Source organism: Mya arenaria, chromosome 4 (genome assembly GCF_026914265.1).
Source record: "Mya arenaria isolate MELC-2E11 chromosome 4, ASM2691426v1".
Taxonomy (NCBI): Eukaryota; Metazoa; Mollusca; class Bivalvia; order Myida; family Myidae; genus Mya; species Mya arenaria.
In genome coordinates this window covers 36,527,000-36,544,534 of record NC_069125.1, presented here as the reverse complement: position 1 = coordinate 36,544,534, position 17,535 = coordinate 36,527,000, and the positions used below count along the sequence as shown (strand labels likewise).

Genomic DNA, 17,535 nt, shown 5'->3' with positions numbered 1-17,535 from the left:
GTCCAAAAGTATATTTTTGAACAAAATATTCCTACAGCACATAACAAACAAAATTGAACAATCGAAAGGCATAAAATTAAGATTTGGATGACTTATTAACTTAATCCGTTGCATTTTAACATTGGCTGCGTTAGTTTGCATCACAGAAAAATATTTCTTTTAAAGTGTTCTCAGAAACCACACACCCTTTGTATGCGGCATGGTGACCATCTCATTGATGGAAAACAAAACATTGCATTCTTTCTGGCGCTTTTATCTGTTACAGACTCTTGGGAATATCGAAAAAAATCAATCGAAAATATACCCGGATCGACGTGATTTCTGATCTCTCTGTTTGTTTTTGGTTCAACCAGTATTTATTGCAGAACATATTAAACAAAGTAAATAACATTTGAACTACAGAAATGCATAATATTCATACAAAATAAGGATTGATGAAATGCATAAACAGTGAGTAAACCACATACATTTGGATTCATGTGACCGATGTTTGTTACTCACCCGTGGTATTGGTTTCTGCCATAAATATAATGAGGTGGTTAAATATTTAGGTTACTGGAAGTTATTTAAAATATGATTTACAGCGTTATGTTATATAGATAATTTATAAAGAACCTGCAAGTCATTTGACCGAAGTAAATAAGGTACTTTAATCAGTTAAAGGAAGTTATTTTTAAGATTACCATGATCAAACACCTTTTTATGATATATAAGGAAGCAAATGAAATAAATTACTTAAAGATGCACTCTAACTCCCAAATAAGATTTATCACAATTAATAATATTGTTTAAATATTCCAAAAAGGATGTATAAATGTCTTTAACAATGGTTCTTATGATGGATACCGAATTAAATTTGAAAGAAATGAGCACACGGTATTTCTACCTTATGAGACTAAAGTAGACCACAGTAAATCTTTAAGCATTCACCAATCATTTAATATTTTTGCGATTTTTGCTATTAAATTCACTGTTACAATCTTGTTATCAGAAAATTAATATTTTCCATAAATGCATTATTTAGTAAGTAGTTTAAGGTTTATCAGTCAAAATTTATGTTTGTTATACATGTGTATGTATTGATTTTGAAGAAGAGTGTCACTTTAAACACGTTATGCTGAAAATATTTGGTAAAATTAGAGCGTAAGCAACTGTATCCTTAGCGAGAGTCAGTTATTGAACTTATGAGTTTAACCTGTAAATTTAGATAAACCATGTAATAGTTCAATTCAATTTGTTTCAATACAGTCGACCCCGTTTGGCTCGAACTCTCAGGGACTGGCGAAAATACCTCGAGCCTCGACAAAATTCGAGCCAAGCGGGATTGTTTACCTTTAGTTTAAAGAAATCGGTCCTTTACATCTAGTTCGAGCCAACGAGGAATTCGAGCCAAACGAGCTCGAGCCAACGAGGTTCGGTTGTAAATGTCTCATAATGACCTAGGCAATGCTTCGAAAAATCGAATGTATGATATGTTTGTTGACTAAATGGCCCAAATAGTTTTAAATAGTACATGCTTAACCACGTGGGAATTCATTTGACATGTTTTATGATACAAAATCGACAAGGAAATTGCATTCATAAATGAAAAGTTTATACGCCAATTTGTCAAACTAATATGGGACATCTTAAAAGGAAAAAAAACAACACACTTGAAGTTAGTAATATGCGCTTTATTAGTCTCCTTTTTCTTTTTTATTATTTTCCGCCAGCTTTTTGTAATTTATGTTAAGAAAGTATACTTGGATTAGATGTTGAAATATGTGTTTTAGTCTTTTAAACATTGGAACTTTATTTTTTCTGTTTTAATATTTTGTATTGTCATCACATTTTCCCTCTAAGCATTACCTAATATTACCTAATGTTTATGTAAAACATGTTATTTTATATATTGAACCATTAATACAAAGAATAATACATGTATAGCAGTAAACGCTGAGTTATGCAAAAACATTTCTTATATATTTTATGCAGCAAAATGACCATCAGTAATCAGAGTCATGGTAAAAAGTCGAGTATTAATAACAAGGTCATCATCAAGGAGTCAATACAGTCCCTTTAACTTAAATGTTTAAAGAGAGATTAAAACTTCGTTTAGGACCAGAAGAAGTGCTCAGTATTTTTGTATTTAGTAACAGTTAGACGCCAAAAAAAAAGAAAAAAAGAAAGAAAAAGAAAAGAAAAAAAAAGAAGTAGTTAGACGATATGACGTAAATTCTTCGTGGTTAAGAATAGGCGAAGTGAGCGTAGCAAACTAGCCCTTTCCTAATCATTAAGATTTTTCTTCAGGTCAAATAACTAACTAAGAATAACACTTTATAAGCTGATACATTGTCAACGCAAAATCTGACGCAGGGGCTGAGGGAGAGTGTATCGGATGAGTGGCAGTGGGCGGACCTTAAAACACCCGCGAAAGTTGAAATTCTTAATGATTAAGTCTATAAATTAATAATTACCTATCTGCAATTTCATTGGTTGTATTCTATAGCATCTGATGTACAATAATATGAAATGTTTTTGCTTGGTGACCCCATGTAAGTTTGTTATCACATGAAAGGGTTTAATGTGTAGAGTAAGACTTTTTAATAGTATATCGATAAAAATATTAGAAACACGTTGTTTTGACCGTAATATATCAGTGTGTGTATATCACGTGATAAATTGCGTCATAAATGCTACCTCGGAGGACAAAGTTTTGCTTCGAATAAAGACTTTAAACAAAGATAACATTACTATTTATTCTAATCATCATTTTAAATGAAACATAGCACAGTCTACGCCGCTTACAGAGCCCCGCCTTCGGACTTTTAACAGAGTTTGATTGAGAGTTTAGTTTCTTAAAACACTTCGACAAACCTTTTCACAAAACAGCCGTCTGACTGAGCACTGTCAAAGCATTATTTTGAAACAGGTTTGTCGAAGAGTTTGATGAAACTAATCATCTTATCAAACTCCAGTAATAAAACGAAGGCGGGGTTCCTTAAGCGGCATAGACTGCCCTTTGTTTCATTTAAAATGGTGTAGTTAAAGAAAAGTTATCTTTGTTTTAAGTCTTCATTTTAAGCAAAATGTTGCCTTCCGGCGTAGCATTAATGACGTAATTTATCACGTGGTATACAAACACTGTAGATTAAAAATCAGTCATTTCACTTTCGATTTCAGTTGAAATAAAGGATGAAAATACAAACTGCCTTAACTTTGTCTCTCATTTATCTTATGAAGTAGATTAGTTATCAGTAAGAACCTCTCCAATGATACCATAATTAATTTAAATTTAACATCAAGGCTATTTGCTTGATAAAATTAAGTCAGATACCTTAAGTCGAATTATTTCAGGAAATAAATTTTAAACAGGGGTATGAAACGTGATGTTTTTCACCCATGTGCTGTTTTTGTATGATAAAACATTATAATAACCTTAGACCAAAACCTTCAAGTTGTTAAAGATAAACCTATCATGAAATATTACGCATGAAGTCAGGTCCAGAATCTAGATCATATTTACCTTATACTTGAGGCTTATAATATAATATCATTATGATGCTTATAAGTATGCGCAGTCAGGCTTTCTTTAGATCATAAGAGTGCTCAGAATACAGGTTTCTAAATTTTAACCGAACATACAGCTAGGGACGTGGACTGCTAAATCAGTCTACAACTTTCCTAAAGAACGTGAAGTTGATGTTTCTTATACAAAACTGTGTTTTTGATATAAATAAATGTACTTTTTGTGTAAAACACAATAATTGAGTAAACCCGGATAAATCTAATGATCATCTATAACCAAATGTAACGATTACATAATGGTCGATCAACAACCAAAGGACACAGACGGCATTCAAAAACGGAACACTGCGTCGCGTTATGACCATATTTTACGTCTCCTGCTGCTTGGTGACCATAACGTTGGAAAGACGGCTGTTTTGCAAGCGTTCCGACGTCAAAACCTAGGCAACTTCAGGGGACGTCGCCATTCGCAACCGTTGCGACCTTATGTAACGGTTGACATAGAGATGAGCAGGGGAAAGCGTAACATCATGATAAAGGCGGTTGACTCAGGTGGTATGTACTTTGATCTATATATTATTGAATAAGTATTATTTACGTAGCTATTTATGTTATATTTGTTATAAAACTTTTTACCCAGGAAATGTCAAATAGAAGTATATTTTCAATTGTAGTTCAATTGACGAAATCTACATTTTTTTATTCATTATATTTTAGGAACAAACGAATTTATACGCCAAATAGCGGGGCGAAAATGCAACAATTCGTTATGTGGTTAACCAAAATCGCCCGGTATTTACGCCCCGCCATTTGGTGTATTTTTGCCCCGCTACTTCGCAGGCGACCACAATTATTTTTACTTTCTGTTTCATGTATGTAAATCTACCCCAGTCTATGGAATTACTAATACAGTCCCGATAAAAAGCGTACAATTAAACATAAACGGCTTTTTGAGAAAAAACAGCCCAAAACCCTCACACCATTCGACTTTCACTTTCGGTTAAAGTAAACAACCCCATGCACTAGTTAAAATTTGGCGATTAACTATCAAAATGTAATGACTTTAATCATCCACATTTCATGAAAAAGACACTGCAGCTCTATATATCTCAACAATTTGTTACTTGTCAAGACTTTGTTAACAAAAAACTATTACTAGAACCATTTCAGTAAGATTTCATTAATACAACTTTGCTTGTGTATAGTAACATCTGGTCAACGAGTGGTCTTATTCTTGTGGCGATAATATGGGAGAAATAGGCTCTCATAGTATGTTGATATTTGTGTGTTAAAGGGACTGGACATCAGATGTTTCAAATTTTGGGAACTACAGTGTTTCTTAAAAACAAGCCTAGAATTATCAATACGCGCTTTATGAGGGCGGGGGTGGGTGCGGCTTGGGGCTCGATAATAATCATTTTACATATTAAAAAGAATAAACGCAACAATTATGCTGCTGACTCATTTAAACACAGTATATATACGGTGCGTATCCATATCGGTACCCTCTTTGCGAAATCTATTGAAACGATACCCTTTTTGCACATGCACCGGTCATTCTCTGCTGAAAACAAATCGGCGATGGACAACAATCCAGTTAATGTTCATTCTACTGATGAAAGGAGGTATGTCATGTGCAAAAGAAGTATACCACGGAACACTAGAATGTAATAGCTATGTCTTTTTGTGTAATGTGCCCATTTTTCAATTACTGCAACTCCACAATAAGCTACACAATACCGATATGCCTTGCCTCGCACACCGCCTCTGCATGTTCTGCGGGCTTAAATGAACCACTGGTTTGATTATGTACACACCATACATATTACATGTATTCATTTATATATCATATTCATACAAATGGCAATAATTCGTCAAATATATAATATGTAAAATTCGTAAAAACACCCTACTTTCGGTTTCGCAGCGGCACGAGAAACCTCTTTGCTATTGATTTTTTATATCACATGTAACCTCTCTCTCATTGTTTTTTAAAGCACGGATACCCTCTAAGCACTGTATCCAGTTAAGTAATATGCCAAGTAATATTTCAGCAGAGAATGACCGGTGCATGTGCAAAAAGGGTACCGTTTCAGTAGATTTCGCAAAGAGGGTACCGATATGGATACGCACCGTGATATAATGGTTTCCCAGTTTAAATCATATCTGTTTATAAGAACAGAGTAATACCAACGCTATTTTTAAACTTAGTTGGATATACGTGATAGACAGCCCAAGTAAATTTCGAATTGGAAAAAATGTGCAAAAACTGCGAAAGATGCATGTGTCGTAAGCGATGGGATACATCAGTACGTCAGATTCATTTTGGTGATCACAACGATTTCAATTTTTTTGTACACGATTGTTTTTGACGATTCTTCTATTTTATTGTATTTGCATCATCTGGTATGCAGTCCCTTAAAGCTGCACTCTCACAGATTTACCATTTTTACAACTTCTTTTATTTTTGGCTTGGAAAGAGCAAATGTTTGGGTAAATATCTGCAAACCAATGATAAAAGATTGCTGACAAAATATTTGATCGTATATTTTTATATTTCCACTCGAAAATTAATGTTTTATGGCCTAAACCGTTACACGGTTTAAGAAAAATTAATAAAACATCTATTTTTGAACTGAAATATAAAAATCTGCGATCTAATTTTTGTCAGCAGTCTTATTTTACAGATTTCAATGGATTTTCGCAAATATTGGCTCGTTCCAGCTTTAAAAAAAAACAAACAAAAAAACTCATGCCTATGTTTAAAACAACAATAACTTATTTTCCATTCCCAGTGTAAAGTGGAATCTTAACAAAGTATTGACGTAATTCTTAATTTTTTTTAGATTTTACGAATGGCTCGAAGATTAATAGCCACGTCGCCACAAATTCACAAGAGTTTAATAAGGTGCCAAAATCAAATACAGTGTAATCATTTTTAATCTATACACAAATCCGATGCTTTCTTGCTTTGAGCATTTATGTCAATTGAGTTAAACAATTTCACGCTTTGTAATTACAGTTTGTATCGATCAAGTATAATCTTAAGTGTGCTCCTTTATGGCCAATGCATATCATTTATATGTCGAAATGGTGTGGCAGTTCATCGTGAGGTCGTTATATATACAAAAAACGTACGACACACTATCACGCTCTAACATGAAATGACGCAACCCCATTGGTCCAGGTCCAGGACAGGTCACGCGATGATCCCATACATTTCCAAATTTGGTCACTAATGTTAATATCATACCAAAATGACATTTTTTCCGATTCAGATGAATAATTAATTAACCATTTTTACATAGAGCTGTCGTCTTGATCTGGAGAATGCGCTGAAGAAACAATGTTCTGGTTCGAGCTTTGCTCTCACCTGATTTGGTTTACCTTGTCCCTTTTTATCCCCTAGCTGGTCACTTAATAACCCCGTAATTTATGATATCGTTAGATCAAGAACCTCAGTTTGATACTTTGGCATTGCCATAAATAAAACTGCAAATTCAAAGCTCATTTTCTTACAACATCATTATTAGAAAATGTTTTGAAATATTTAGTAATACGTGTGGATACAAACGATGCACCCTTATTTTCTAAATATTATTATAGATGCGTACATGTATACATACAATATATACAGAATCAACGATTAGTTATGGTTACATCTATAAATTATTGGCTTACCACATTCATCTTGTCAACCATATATTAAGAGGGCACCGTTAAAGTTGCATCCATAAATGATGGACGCACCGTAAATAAAGTTAAAATTGCAACCGTAAATGGTGGGAACACCGTATATAACTTTATAGTTGCATTCATAAATGATGGGCGCACCGTACATAACTTATTAGTTGCATCCATAAATGATGAGCGAACCGTACAAAACTTTATAGTTGCATTCATAAATGATGGGCGCACCGTACATAACTTATTAGTTGCATCCATAAATGATGAGCGAACCTTACATAACTTTATAGTTGCATTCATAAATGATGGGCGCACCGTACATAACTTATTAGTTGCATCCATAAATGATGAGCGAACCGTACAAAAATTTATAGTTGCATCCCTAAACCGTACATAACTTTAAAATTGCATCCATAAATGATGGGAGCACTGTACATAACTTTAAAATTGCATCCATGAATGATGGGAGCACCGTACATAACTTTAAAGATGCATCCATAAATGATGGGCGAACCTTACATAACTATATAGTAGCATCCCTAAATGATGGGCGCACCGTACATAACTTAATAATTGCATCCATAAATGATGAGAGCACCGTACATATCTTTATAGAAGCATCCATAAATGATGAGCGAACCGTACAGAACTTTATAGTTGCATACATAAATGATGAGCGAACCGTACAAAACTTTATAGTTGCATCCCTAAACCGTACATAACTTTAAAGTTGTATCCATAAATGATGGGAGCACCGTACATAACTTTAAAGTTGAATCCAGAAATGATGGAAGCAACGTACTTTTTTGAACATTGAGACCCTTTATAGAACGCCATACAGAAAGTGGGAATACCCGTGAAAATCATCGAAAATTAGTCAGATATCGATTTTCATTTGTTTTCATGCTTAATCATGTTATTTATGACGCATTCGATGACTTCTCCGTCATAGGAAAAATGTTATTATCAATCACTGTTGAGGGTATGTAAAATAAGATTTAATAGAACACATGATGTCCTGTAATTAGTTACAAGGCCATGTTATTATTGTTTCGCAAACACTTGAGATATGAGATTTTGACAGGATAAACATATATATATATAGGAGTATCGACCTTGGTTTATCTTAACACAATAGTCACATTACGCCCTTTTAAACCTTTGGCCTATATCTATTTATTTGATATAAGCAACATCATGTTAAACTTATTTATAACATTTTATTCTAGATTAAATATCTTGAGAGTTTGATAAAGTTGAGCTATGGTGGGATTTACGTCACAGGACAGGTGGCAAACAATGTGATCTTATCGCTTATTTTGATACTCGTATGGAATTCTAATGAAATACATAGAGGAAAATTGTTTGTTTAGTGTAAGATCGTAGTATATTTAACCGAGTGAGCAACAAAAGCTATATTTCACGAGTTGCATAGGCACGAGTGAAATATTTACTTTTGGTGTTCTTGAGGGGAAATATATTGCGATCTTACACTGAAACAAACAATTCCTCTTTTTTTAAATGCCTAAAAAGGATTTCAAATGCCATTTTTGTAGTTATTTAAAAAAGCAGCGCCAAATTGTATGCGAACGTAACGTTATGTTTGGTAACGTTGAATTCGTATCCAATCCCTGTGATCGAACTGTTAAACATCTGAAATAAACAAGCAAATACCTTTAATTGGCAAACAAGCGCCGGAGTATTGAAAGAAAAACTTAAAATATTGATTTACAATTATAGAAATTGTGTTCATGTTCACCTGATTTGAATATATGCATAGTTATGTATTTCATGTCATATCATGTATAACATGTGTCATACAATGTATTTCTTCATTATTTGTCTATCTAAAGCTACGGAGATGATGTATTTCATCTGTTCTGCTATAAAACGACTTTAAATTGTCAATATCAAATCAGAACGTTGCAATACAATGTCTTTAAGGAATGTTTGGCATGATAATCCCCTGCTGTGCATCTCCTGCTAACCGCACTGGTGTCCCAGTAGGGGCCAATTTCCTGTGTATTGGTTTATTGGCCCAGGGCCATTTAGGGTCCATTTTTATTACAAAGCATCGGAAACTGCACAGCAGGATACTCAGATTGGAGATCTGATGAGCCAATAAGGCAATAAGATTAAGATAAATTAACAGAGTTTGTGTACTAATACACGGTTATTTTTTTTATTTATTTATTTGGGGTGGGGGGGAGGGGGGTCACTTACAGAAGGCTTAAACTAGGCCTTTAACCATACGCTCATTTGCCCGGTGCTTTGATAACGTTATTGGCAGTGCTAAATTCATTATATATTTCTTACGAGTACCACAATCATAAATAATAAAAAAAATATGCCGTCGCCAGTCAATAATACAATACAGACTACTGGGACAAACCCATTGGACTAAACACTAGAAAATAAACCCTTTGTAGAGAGAGACACAAGTCAAGGACCGAAGCGACACTAAAAGACAATACCATAGACCTACTTTACCAGCATCAGAAGATTTATATATAAATTATGGGATTACAGGAACGTATTGTGGGATTACCAGAACACGAGTATACTGGGAAGACCGGTGTTGATGTTTGTTGATCCTGTTTAAGGTCTGACTTAAACAATATAATGCATTTTTGTAACATAAATCACCCTCGTTATCTGAATATCTATAAACAGTCATATGATTACGTACGAAAGTAATCGAATTTATCAATATGACCTGTGTGTAAAAATGGAAAGTGTTATCAGTCGTAAATATATCCGAAGTCGACGTGACACATATTTAAAACTACGGAAATAAATTGCTTAATATTGTGAGAAATATTTGTTTTGACTTAAAACACCCAACTGTTTGGATTTAATCAGCACATGAAGGAAGTTATTCATGATTGTATAAAAGAACTAAAATAACTACCGGATTTAGTTTTTATAAACATGGAGTATAGCTTAGGTACATCAGTTTAAGGTGTAAACATTTAGACAGAACCTCATTTGGATAACATTCAGAGATTTAAACACTGATTTAACATCTAAGTTGGAACTAAAATATTTAAAAGTATTGCAACTCCAAATGTGAATTTAATCATGGGTAAAGGGGAAATAGCGTGTACGTCATGTACAGAAGACACGAAACACCCTGTGTTATGGGCAAACGTTATTATAATCGGAGACGTAAACGTGGGTAAAACCACTCTTCTAGCACGAACGTTAGGTATGAAGAAGACGAGCAGGGCTCTGCAGAAAACCTATTGTTCCTTGTCCGCCAACATGCTGATCAGCAGGCGAAAAACTTCAATTAATTTAAAAATCTCTGACACAGGTGGTAAGTAATTCATAAATATCTATGAAATAACTGATTATGTTGATCGCTGTTCATTTATCGAGTCTAATATATACAGCCATTGACATTGTCATTAAAAGCATATAAACCAAAAACACACGCCTTTATCATATGTATTAGTTTAAACCCTAAATGGGATATGTTTTTAAACTATTGTAGGAAGTATGAAGATGTACTGTATTATGCTTATTCTTAATAAAAAATATGTTATATCTAATACTCGTACATGTTTAACATGAAAATTCATAAACGTTGAATGCGACCTTGAATTTATGTATAGAATAAATGGCTGTAAAACGACCCACTATTGGAAAGATATCATCGCTCGTTTTAAGTACACCCTAAATCATTTAACATGTGTATCTTGATATAAATCTTAATTTAACAAACCGGTGTCAAGTCACATATAGAAAAACGCAAAGAGTTATTGTATTTGTAAACATTTCATTAGTTCTTGAAACACTTAAACACAAGACAATTATAAAGTAACTTACAAATGTTAGTGTAAAAGATTCGCATCACAAAGTTGGCATATGCAAACTGAAATATATATATTGTTTACAATGGCTTTGACCAAATGTCCGCTCAATGATCGTTATCAAACAAACTTTTTTCTCCCACCCCGGATAAGTTGATCCAAATATTGGACATGCTGGAAAATCTTGCCTTAGGGCCATGGAAACCTTGTCTGGTGGCAATCCACAGAAATAATTTCTCGCTTCCAATGGCAACAAAAAGGTTTTCACGCTGCATTATAAATAATGCTGCACTTTCCTTAAAGAACGATTTGACTATTTTCATATTTGTATCACTGCACGCATATCTATGACAATCACAAACTATTACATATCTATACGCAAATTATTTTCACTACGCACAAAAGAGTTCAAGAGAAAAAATACATTTTAATTTTATTTTGTTTCATTAAGGTGGGAGAAAAAAACATCTACCATAGCCGCTCGTGTTAGTTAAGTACAACTCAGCCATCGCACAGGGTGTTCTGCAGAAACTTTGTAAGCTTCGTTTTCGCAAACACTATACGTTCGGATGAACCTATCTAACACGATCCGCAATGGAAGATACTTATAATCAGACCAGGTTGCAATCGATAATCAGAGTTAATGACCTTATCATATCCACTATCTGAACCTTAAAGTTTGACCACTTGAAACATGGGGATTTAACACGTCATCAAGGTTGTGGTCATCTTATTCACAAATGTGAAAACCATACTTGAGATAACGGCTTATATATCCTATGTTTGAGTCAATTCAGCATTACGTCTTCCTTTACAAATGTTTGGACATTCCGGGAACATGTTTAGATAGCAACTCTTATTCTGTCGAAATGGTTCTTTTAAGAAAGGGCAACGGAACTATGAAGTTTGTTCGAGGCAGCGTTGTCCACCCCACGGAATTAAAAGAAAAGCATTACTTTAACCACCGCAATGAAACGTATAAGAAACAAGAAGCAATACAAGAAGCTCAAGCCGACTATTATCTGAAAGTGGTTCTGCTGGGTGATGTAGGTGTTGGAAAAACGCGACTGGCCAATGACTACAGTTCTATTTACAAGAAACCTAAATCTGAGAGACGAATCATAGAACGCGAAAAAAGAACTGTTGAGTGTGTTAACAGAGTTTTGAATGTCAGGAATCTGTCGGTACTTCTTAGGTTATATGATACTGCTGGTAGGTTATATGAATATACTCTGGTGTTTCCAAAAATATAATTAACAATATAAACACTTTATAACTGCTTAGAATATTACCGTAAAGGGAATAAGAAGCAAATACAGTCTGTTGGAAACTTGGATATCAAATAAACAAATTATAAGCTTAACATAAAATATTAAACAACGATTGTGAAACAAGTTATATCAATCACTGTCGTTGGCATGAATTAACGCGAGAGTAAGGTCTTGTGATGTGAGGGAAACCGGAGTACCCGGAGTAAACCCCCTTGTCTTGCTTTGTACTTGTCCTGCTTGTAACGTTTCCAAGCGTCCATGCGTGGAATATCCACAATATAGAGAGTAATGTGAAAAGATAAAGATGAATGTTTAGACAAACATCTTCAAGAAGTTACTCGGATAATAGTGCCGATTCGATTATTATGATTTTAAGACCGGTCATTTGTGTGCATCTTTTCAGGTCAAGAGAAGTTCCGCAGTTTAACTGCCTCATACTACAGGGGAGCGCACGGGTGTCTCGTGCTCTTCGATGTCACCAAAGAAACTACATTTAACAATGTTCCATATTGGTAAGTATCTAAAACGTGTCTATGTTAATAACATTAAAGTGAATGTTATCAAAGAGATTTCGGTTTGCTCTCATAAAATGAAATAAATGAATTTCAAACTTAACATATAGGTAACCCCCTGGGATGTATTTGTAGTAAGAAACTGTTACGGTATCATTTAGTTAACATTTAAGGCGAGCGATAAACATTTCTATTTTTACAATTAACATTAAATGCGTCTCGCAAATCAATCTTTATGGCTAATTGGTGGTTATTATAAATATTGATAGACACGATAGCAGCTTCATAGATATTTTGGAAATTTTACACCATTTAGCGTATAAAGAAATAAAAAAACCGATTTCACGGTCAAAACTATAGGATAGATAGGTCGATATATGTTTTAATTGTTTTTCAGTAAAGTTATGTCTTATATCAGTTTCACACTGAAATCGCTGTGATTTGACCTGGATACAATTAGGCGTTTCCCACGACGCTATCAAAACTGTAGTCTTCAAGGAAAAAAACACGATCTGCAAACAATTGTTCTCTGGCAAGTACAACAAATAGGGTCGGATGCAACATAAAAGAGATATAGGAGTAGGTCAAGCCTATTTGTTTGTGACGCCCAATTGATGAACCTAACACTGAGTTTAAATACATAATGCTTTATTTTTATAATGATTCTTCAGGATACATGATCTGAGGGAATACTCGACCCAACCTGACATCTGTACTATTCTGGTGGGAACCAAAAGTCACGTGCCACAGGAAGAACGGGAAGTGACTTATGAGCGCGCGCAGAAATATGCGGAAAGCGTCGAATTACCTTATATGGAAGTAAGCTCAGAAGAAGGAATAAGTGTGACAGAAGTGTTTGAAAAACTTGCAGATGTTATCATTGAAACGCTTACTAAAGACAAAGAAAATAGCAGTGATGTGGCTCAGCATCCAAATAAAGTCATACTTGGAATTGAGGCTCAAAAGCAGAAGAAAACATTCTCTTGTTCATGCTGAATCTTAAAATTATAAAACCTGTATACTTATCGCAACAAAGACATGAACCTTGCCGTTGTAAGTGTGTACACATATTCAAGCAAAGACATTAACCTTACCATCAACTATGTGAACCAACATTAAAATTCAGTAGCACGCTCAGTCGTGACTCTATCTTTTTTATTTGTGGCATGTTGTGACAGACACATAAAAATACAGGTGCAAGTATTTTGGAATTTCAACTGCATGCTTGAACATGTTCGATTACATCTGAACTTCTTTGATCTCATTTTGTATATATACTCTTTTCTTGTGTTGCATAAGCGATGCTTACTGGTATCATTAGAAATTAGAACACACATAACCAAACAATGTGTAAGAACATGTGCGTCTATCTAGATTGTTACAAAGTGTTAAACAACGGTCGAGTGAGCCTGTACGTTGACCTTTTGAACTGTATAACTAATTAGGATTTATCTATTGTAATAGACCTTAGTGGTCAATATTTATTTTCCATTGAGAAGGTAGTATACTTCAATTTGCCAACACATTAATATCAGTAAATCAGCAGTCAGTCGTTATAAATTTTAATCAGGTGAACCGGTAGATAATAACAGTGGCTGGCCCACTTCGTTGTTTGTTTACACAATCGTATGTAGACCACTAAAATGTTAAAGGCTGTTTAAAACCATTTATATCTATAAGTACGTACTATTAACTTTTAACTATTACCTATTGATATCTAATTGTACTTTATTAGTATATATGTACGATGTCTTCTTGGTTAAGTTATATTTTAAGATATCAAAGAAGAGTTGAGATTTCGGTAAAAAGTGTGAGATTTGTTTGAAATTCAACTCTTCAACACTACATTCTGAACGTAACAATCTTGGAAAAAAATGTTTGTTTTAGATGTACCAATTTCTTTTCATAATATTGATTGATCTTACAGCAATACTTTATTTAGTAAAATAAGCTTATCTTAAATCTCGTATATATATATATATATATTGATTACTAATATATATTTATATGATTGTGTGACTTCGTCAGCGAGAAAAAAGAACTGCTGAGGTAAAAGTTCTTTTTGCAAAATAATGTGCCTCATAAGAAGGAAATTTGTGCTTTATTCATAACTTCTTTTTTTAAATATAATTCATTTTTCATAACCCTTTATTTATTTTAAATAGTAATGTGAATATCTCCACATGATACATTTCACACGAGGTCACCATATATGTACAAAGTATTGTAAACAACCCAATTTGAACTTGGATTGGTTAAATTACAATGTTATCTTCTTAACCTAATACTTGATATAAGGAAGAAATTGTAACATTCATGATATAACTAGGCCTATCACAGGAGCGATGGAAACGTCCACACGTCGCCTGATCCCCCAATTAAATGTATTGTTCCAGGCATAGAACATAATTCAAAATAATGTTTTATCATTATTGAAAAAAGTAATTATCATTGGCTTAAAGATACTCGCTCATGTTTTGGACCAAAACGAATTTGCGTCTGAAAACACTTATTTTATAATTATTTTACTGTTGGATACCAAAATTGCAGAAAATGCAGTCGAACCACGTTGGCTCGAACTCGCTTGGCTTGAATTCCTCGTTGGCTCGAACTCGCTTGGCTTGAATTCCTCGTTGGCTCGAACTCGCTTGGCTTGAATTCCTCGTTGGCTCGAACTAGATATAGAGGACCGATTTCTTTATACTTAAGGTTAACAATCCCGGTTGGCTCGAACTAGATGTAGAGGACCGATTTCTTTATACTTAAGGTTAACAATCCCGGTTGGCTCGAATTTTCGGAGGCTCGAGGTATTTTCGCCGGGAGTTCGACCCAACGGGGTTCGACTGTATACAATTAGAGTATAAAAATATTTTGGTTTTAGTGGGAAGCAAACCTACACAGTTAAAAAAATTTTTAAGAAAAACCGAAGCCTTAAAAACACAATCATAAAGACTTATACATAAGATTGATATTTTAACCTTTATCGGATACTTTGGTAACATCACGTGATAATGTGATCAACCATTCATGCAAAAACGTTTTGGCGAATCGCGTTGCCAACGATTTTTTTTTTAAATTATGGTCTTCAAAGACAATATTTGAGCAAAAATCAGCATTTGTTGAAGGGTTCCAGCTTTCAGTATACCAGTTTTAATACTTAGAATGATTTGCCTCACATTATTTCGTAATGTTATTTTGTTAAAAGTGCATTTTTCAAACCATGAGTGAGTCCCATTCAGGGCATGCAAACACAATTGTTTACCTTTTAATATTAAAGTAATAACATTCCTAACTTTGTTGGTGTAGCTACTTGTAGGCATTGATAATACCTCTCAATTAGTGAGAATATTGTTTAAAAAGATGCATTATAATGTTGTAGGCTATAACATAGACCAACACGAATATAATTTTGTCTATATTGGTTATAAATGATAAAAAAATAATCTAACATAAGATACCGAAAATCAAAATACAATAATATTTTGAAATGTTTATATAATGTTTTTCTTGTTTTGTATCGATTTGTATTTTGTACAATATGTATAAAATTGATGTGTTATGAGCAAAATAAACGGATTGTCAGATTTGACACATCCAAAGAGAAACAACCGTACAGTAGGATTAGTTAAATCCACAATCTGCAGTACGTCCCATTTTATTGTTAAAGTAATGGCACGTTCCTCTTATGTCTGCACATGATGGTAGTATATGGTATGTGCCAGTGTCAGACTGATATCTCTTAAAGGGACTGTCTCACAGATGAATAAATAGCGAAAACAATTTTTGTCGAAAAATGTCATAAACTTGGCATCGATGTGTACAATGCATTAAAACTTAATTATTGAAGTACCACATAGCAGTTATTTCGTATTTTTCCATTAAAAAAAGTTAATGGGTATGTCTACCGGGAAGAATTCATTCCTTATGCGTGATTGGTTAGCCGGCGTTATCACGTGATATTACCAAGGTAGGTTTATAGCTTAATTGTGTCACTCTAATTGTGTAAGCCTTGATAGCTCAGAAGGGAAGACGCCAGGCTTCAATTTTGGCGACGCAGGTTTGAACACGGGCTCCGACACAAATTCTCAACAAAAAAACACTTTTTTGGTGCCAATCTGTGAGACAGTCCCTTTAAAGTGACACTCTTATTCAAAATCAATAGATACACATATTTAACAAACAAACATTTTGAGTATATTATCTTTAACCACTTACTAAAAATGCAGTTTTGGAAAACATCTATTACTGATAATTAGATTATAACAGTGTATTTAATTCCAGAAAACCCAAAAATAATAAATGATTGGTGAATGCTAAATGATTTACAGTGATGAACTATAGTCTCATAAGGTAGGAATACCGTGTTCTGCACCTTTCTTTCAAATTAAATTTTCGTCATTTATTCATCCTTTCTGGCATATTTAAACAATTGTATTAATTGTGGTAATCTTATTTGGTAGTAAGAGTGCATCTTTAACTGCGTGAGAAGATCGCTCAAAAAATGTAAATCTTATATGAAAGAGCATATTGAAGCAACTATGAGGGAGAAGGATGTAGGTCATGATCATTACGTCATGCACTTTTCTCTATCAAGGTGGTAGGCGTACCAAGTATCATATATATACCTACACAGCGTATCTAGCTCATGAACAAAACGACAGTCGCGTATTCCAAACAGGGTGGTATTGTGTACCAAGTTTCGTAGCTGTACCTTCAAAGTGTATAGCTCATGAACGAAATGAC

The 17,535-nt window shown here is 34.0% G+C and overlaps 1 protein-coding gene across 1 annotated transcript; it reads left to right on the top strand.

Moving 5' to 3' along the window:
- The first annotated feature begins 3,641 nt into the window (after positions 1 to 3,641).
- LOC128230785 (uncharacterized) lies at positions 3,642 to 16,394 on the top strand. Its single transcript, XM_052943225.1, has 4 exons — positions 3,642 to 4,062; positions 11,772 to 12,221; positions 12,684 to 12,792; positions 13,464 to 16,394. The coding sequence occupies exons 1-4, from the start codon at positions 3,804 to 3,806 to the stop codon at positions 13,786 to 13,788; spliced, it is 1,143 nt and encodes a 380-aa protein (XP_052799185.1). The 5' UTR covers positions 3,642 to 3,803; the 3' UTR covers positions 13,789 to 16,394.
- The last annotated feature ends 1,141 nt before the right edge of the window (positions 16,395 to 17,535 follow it).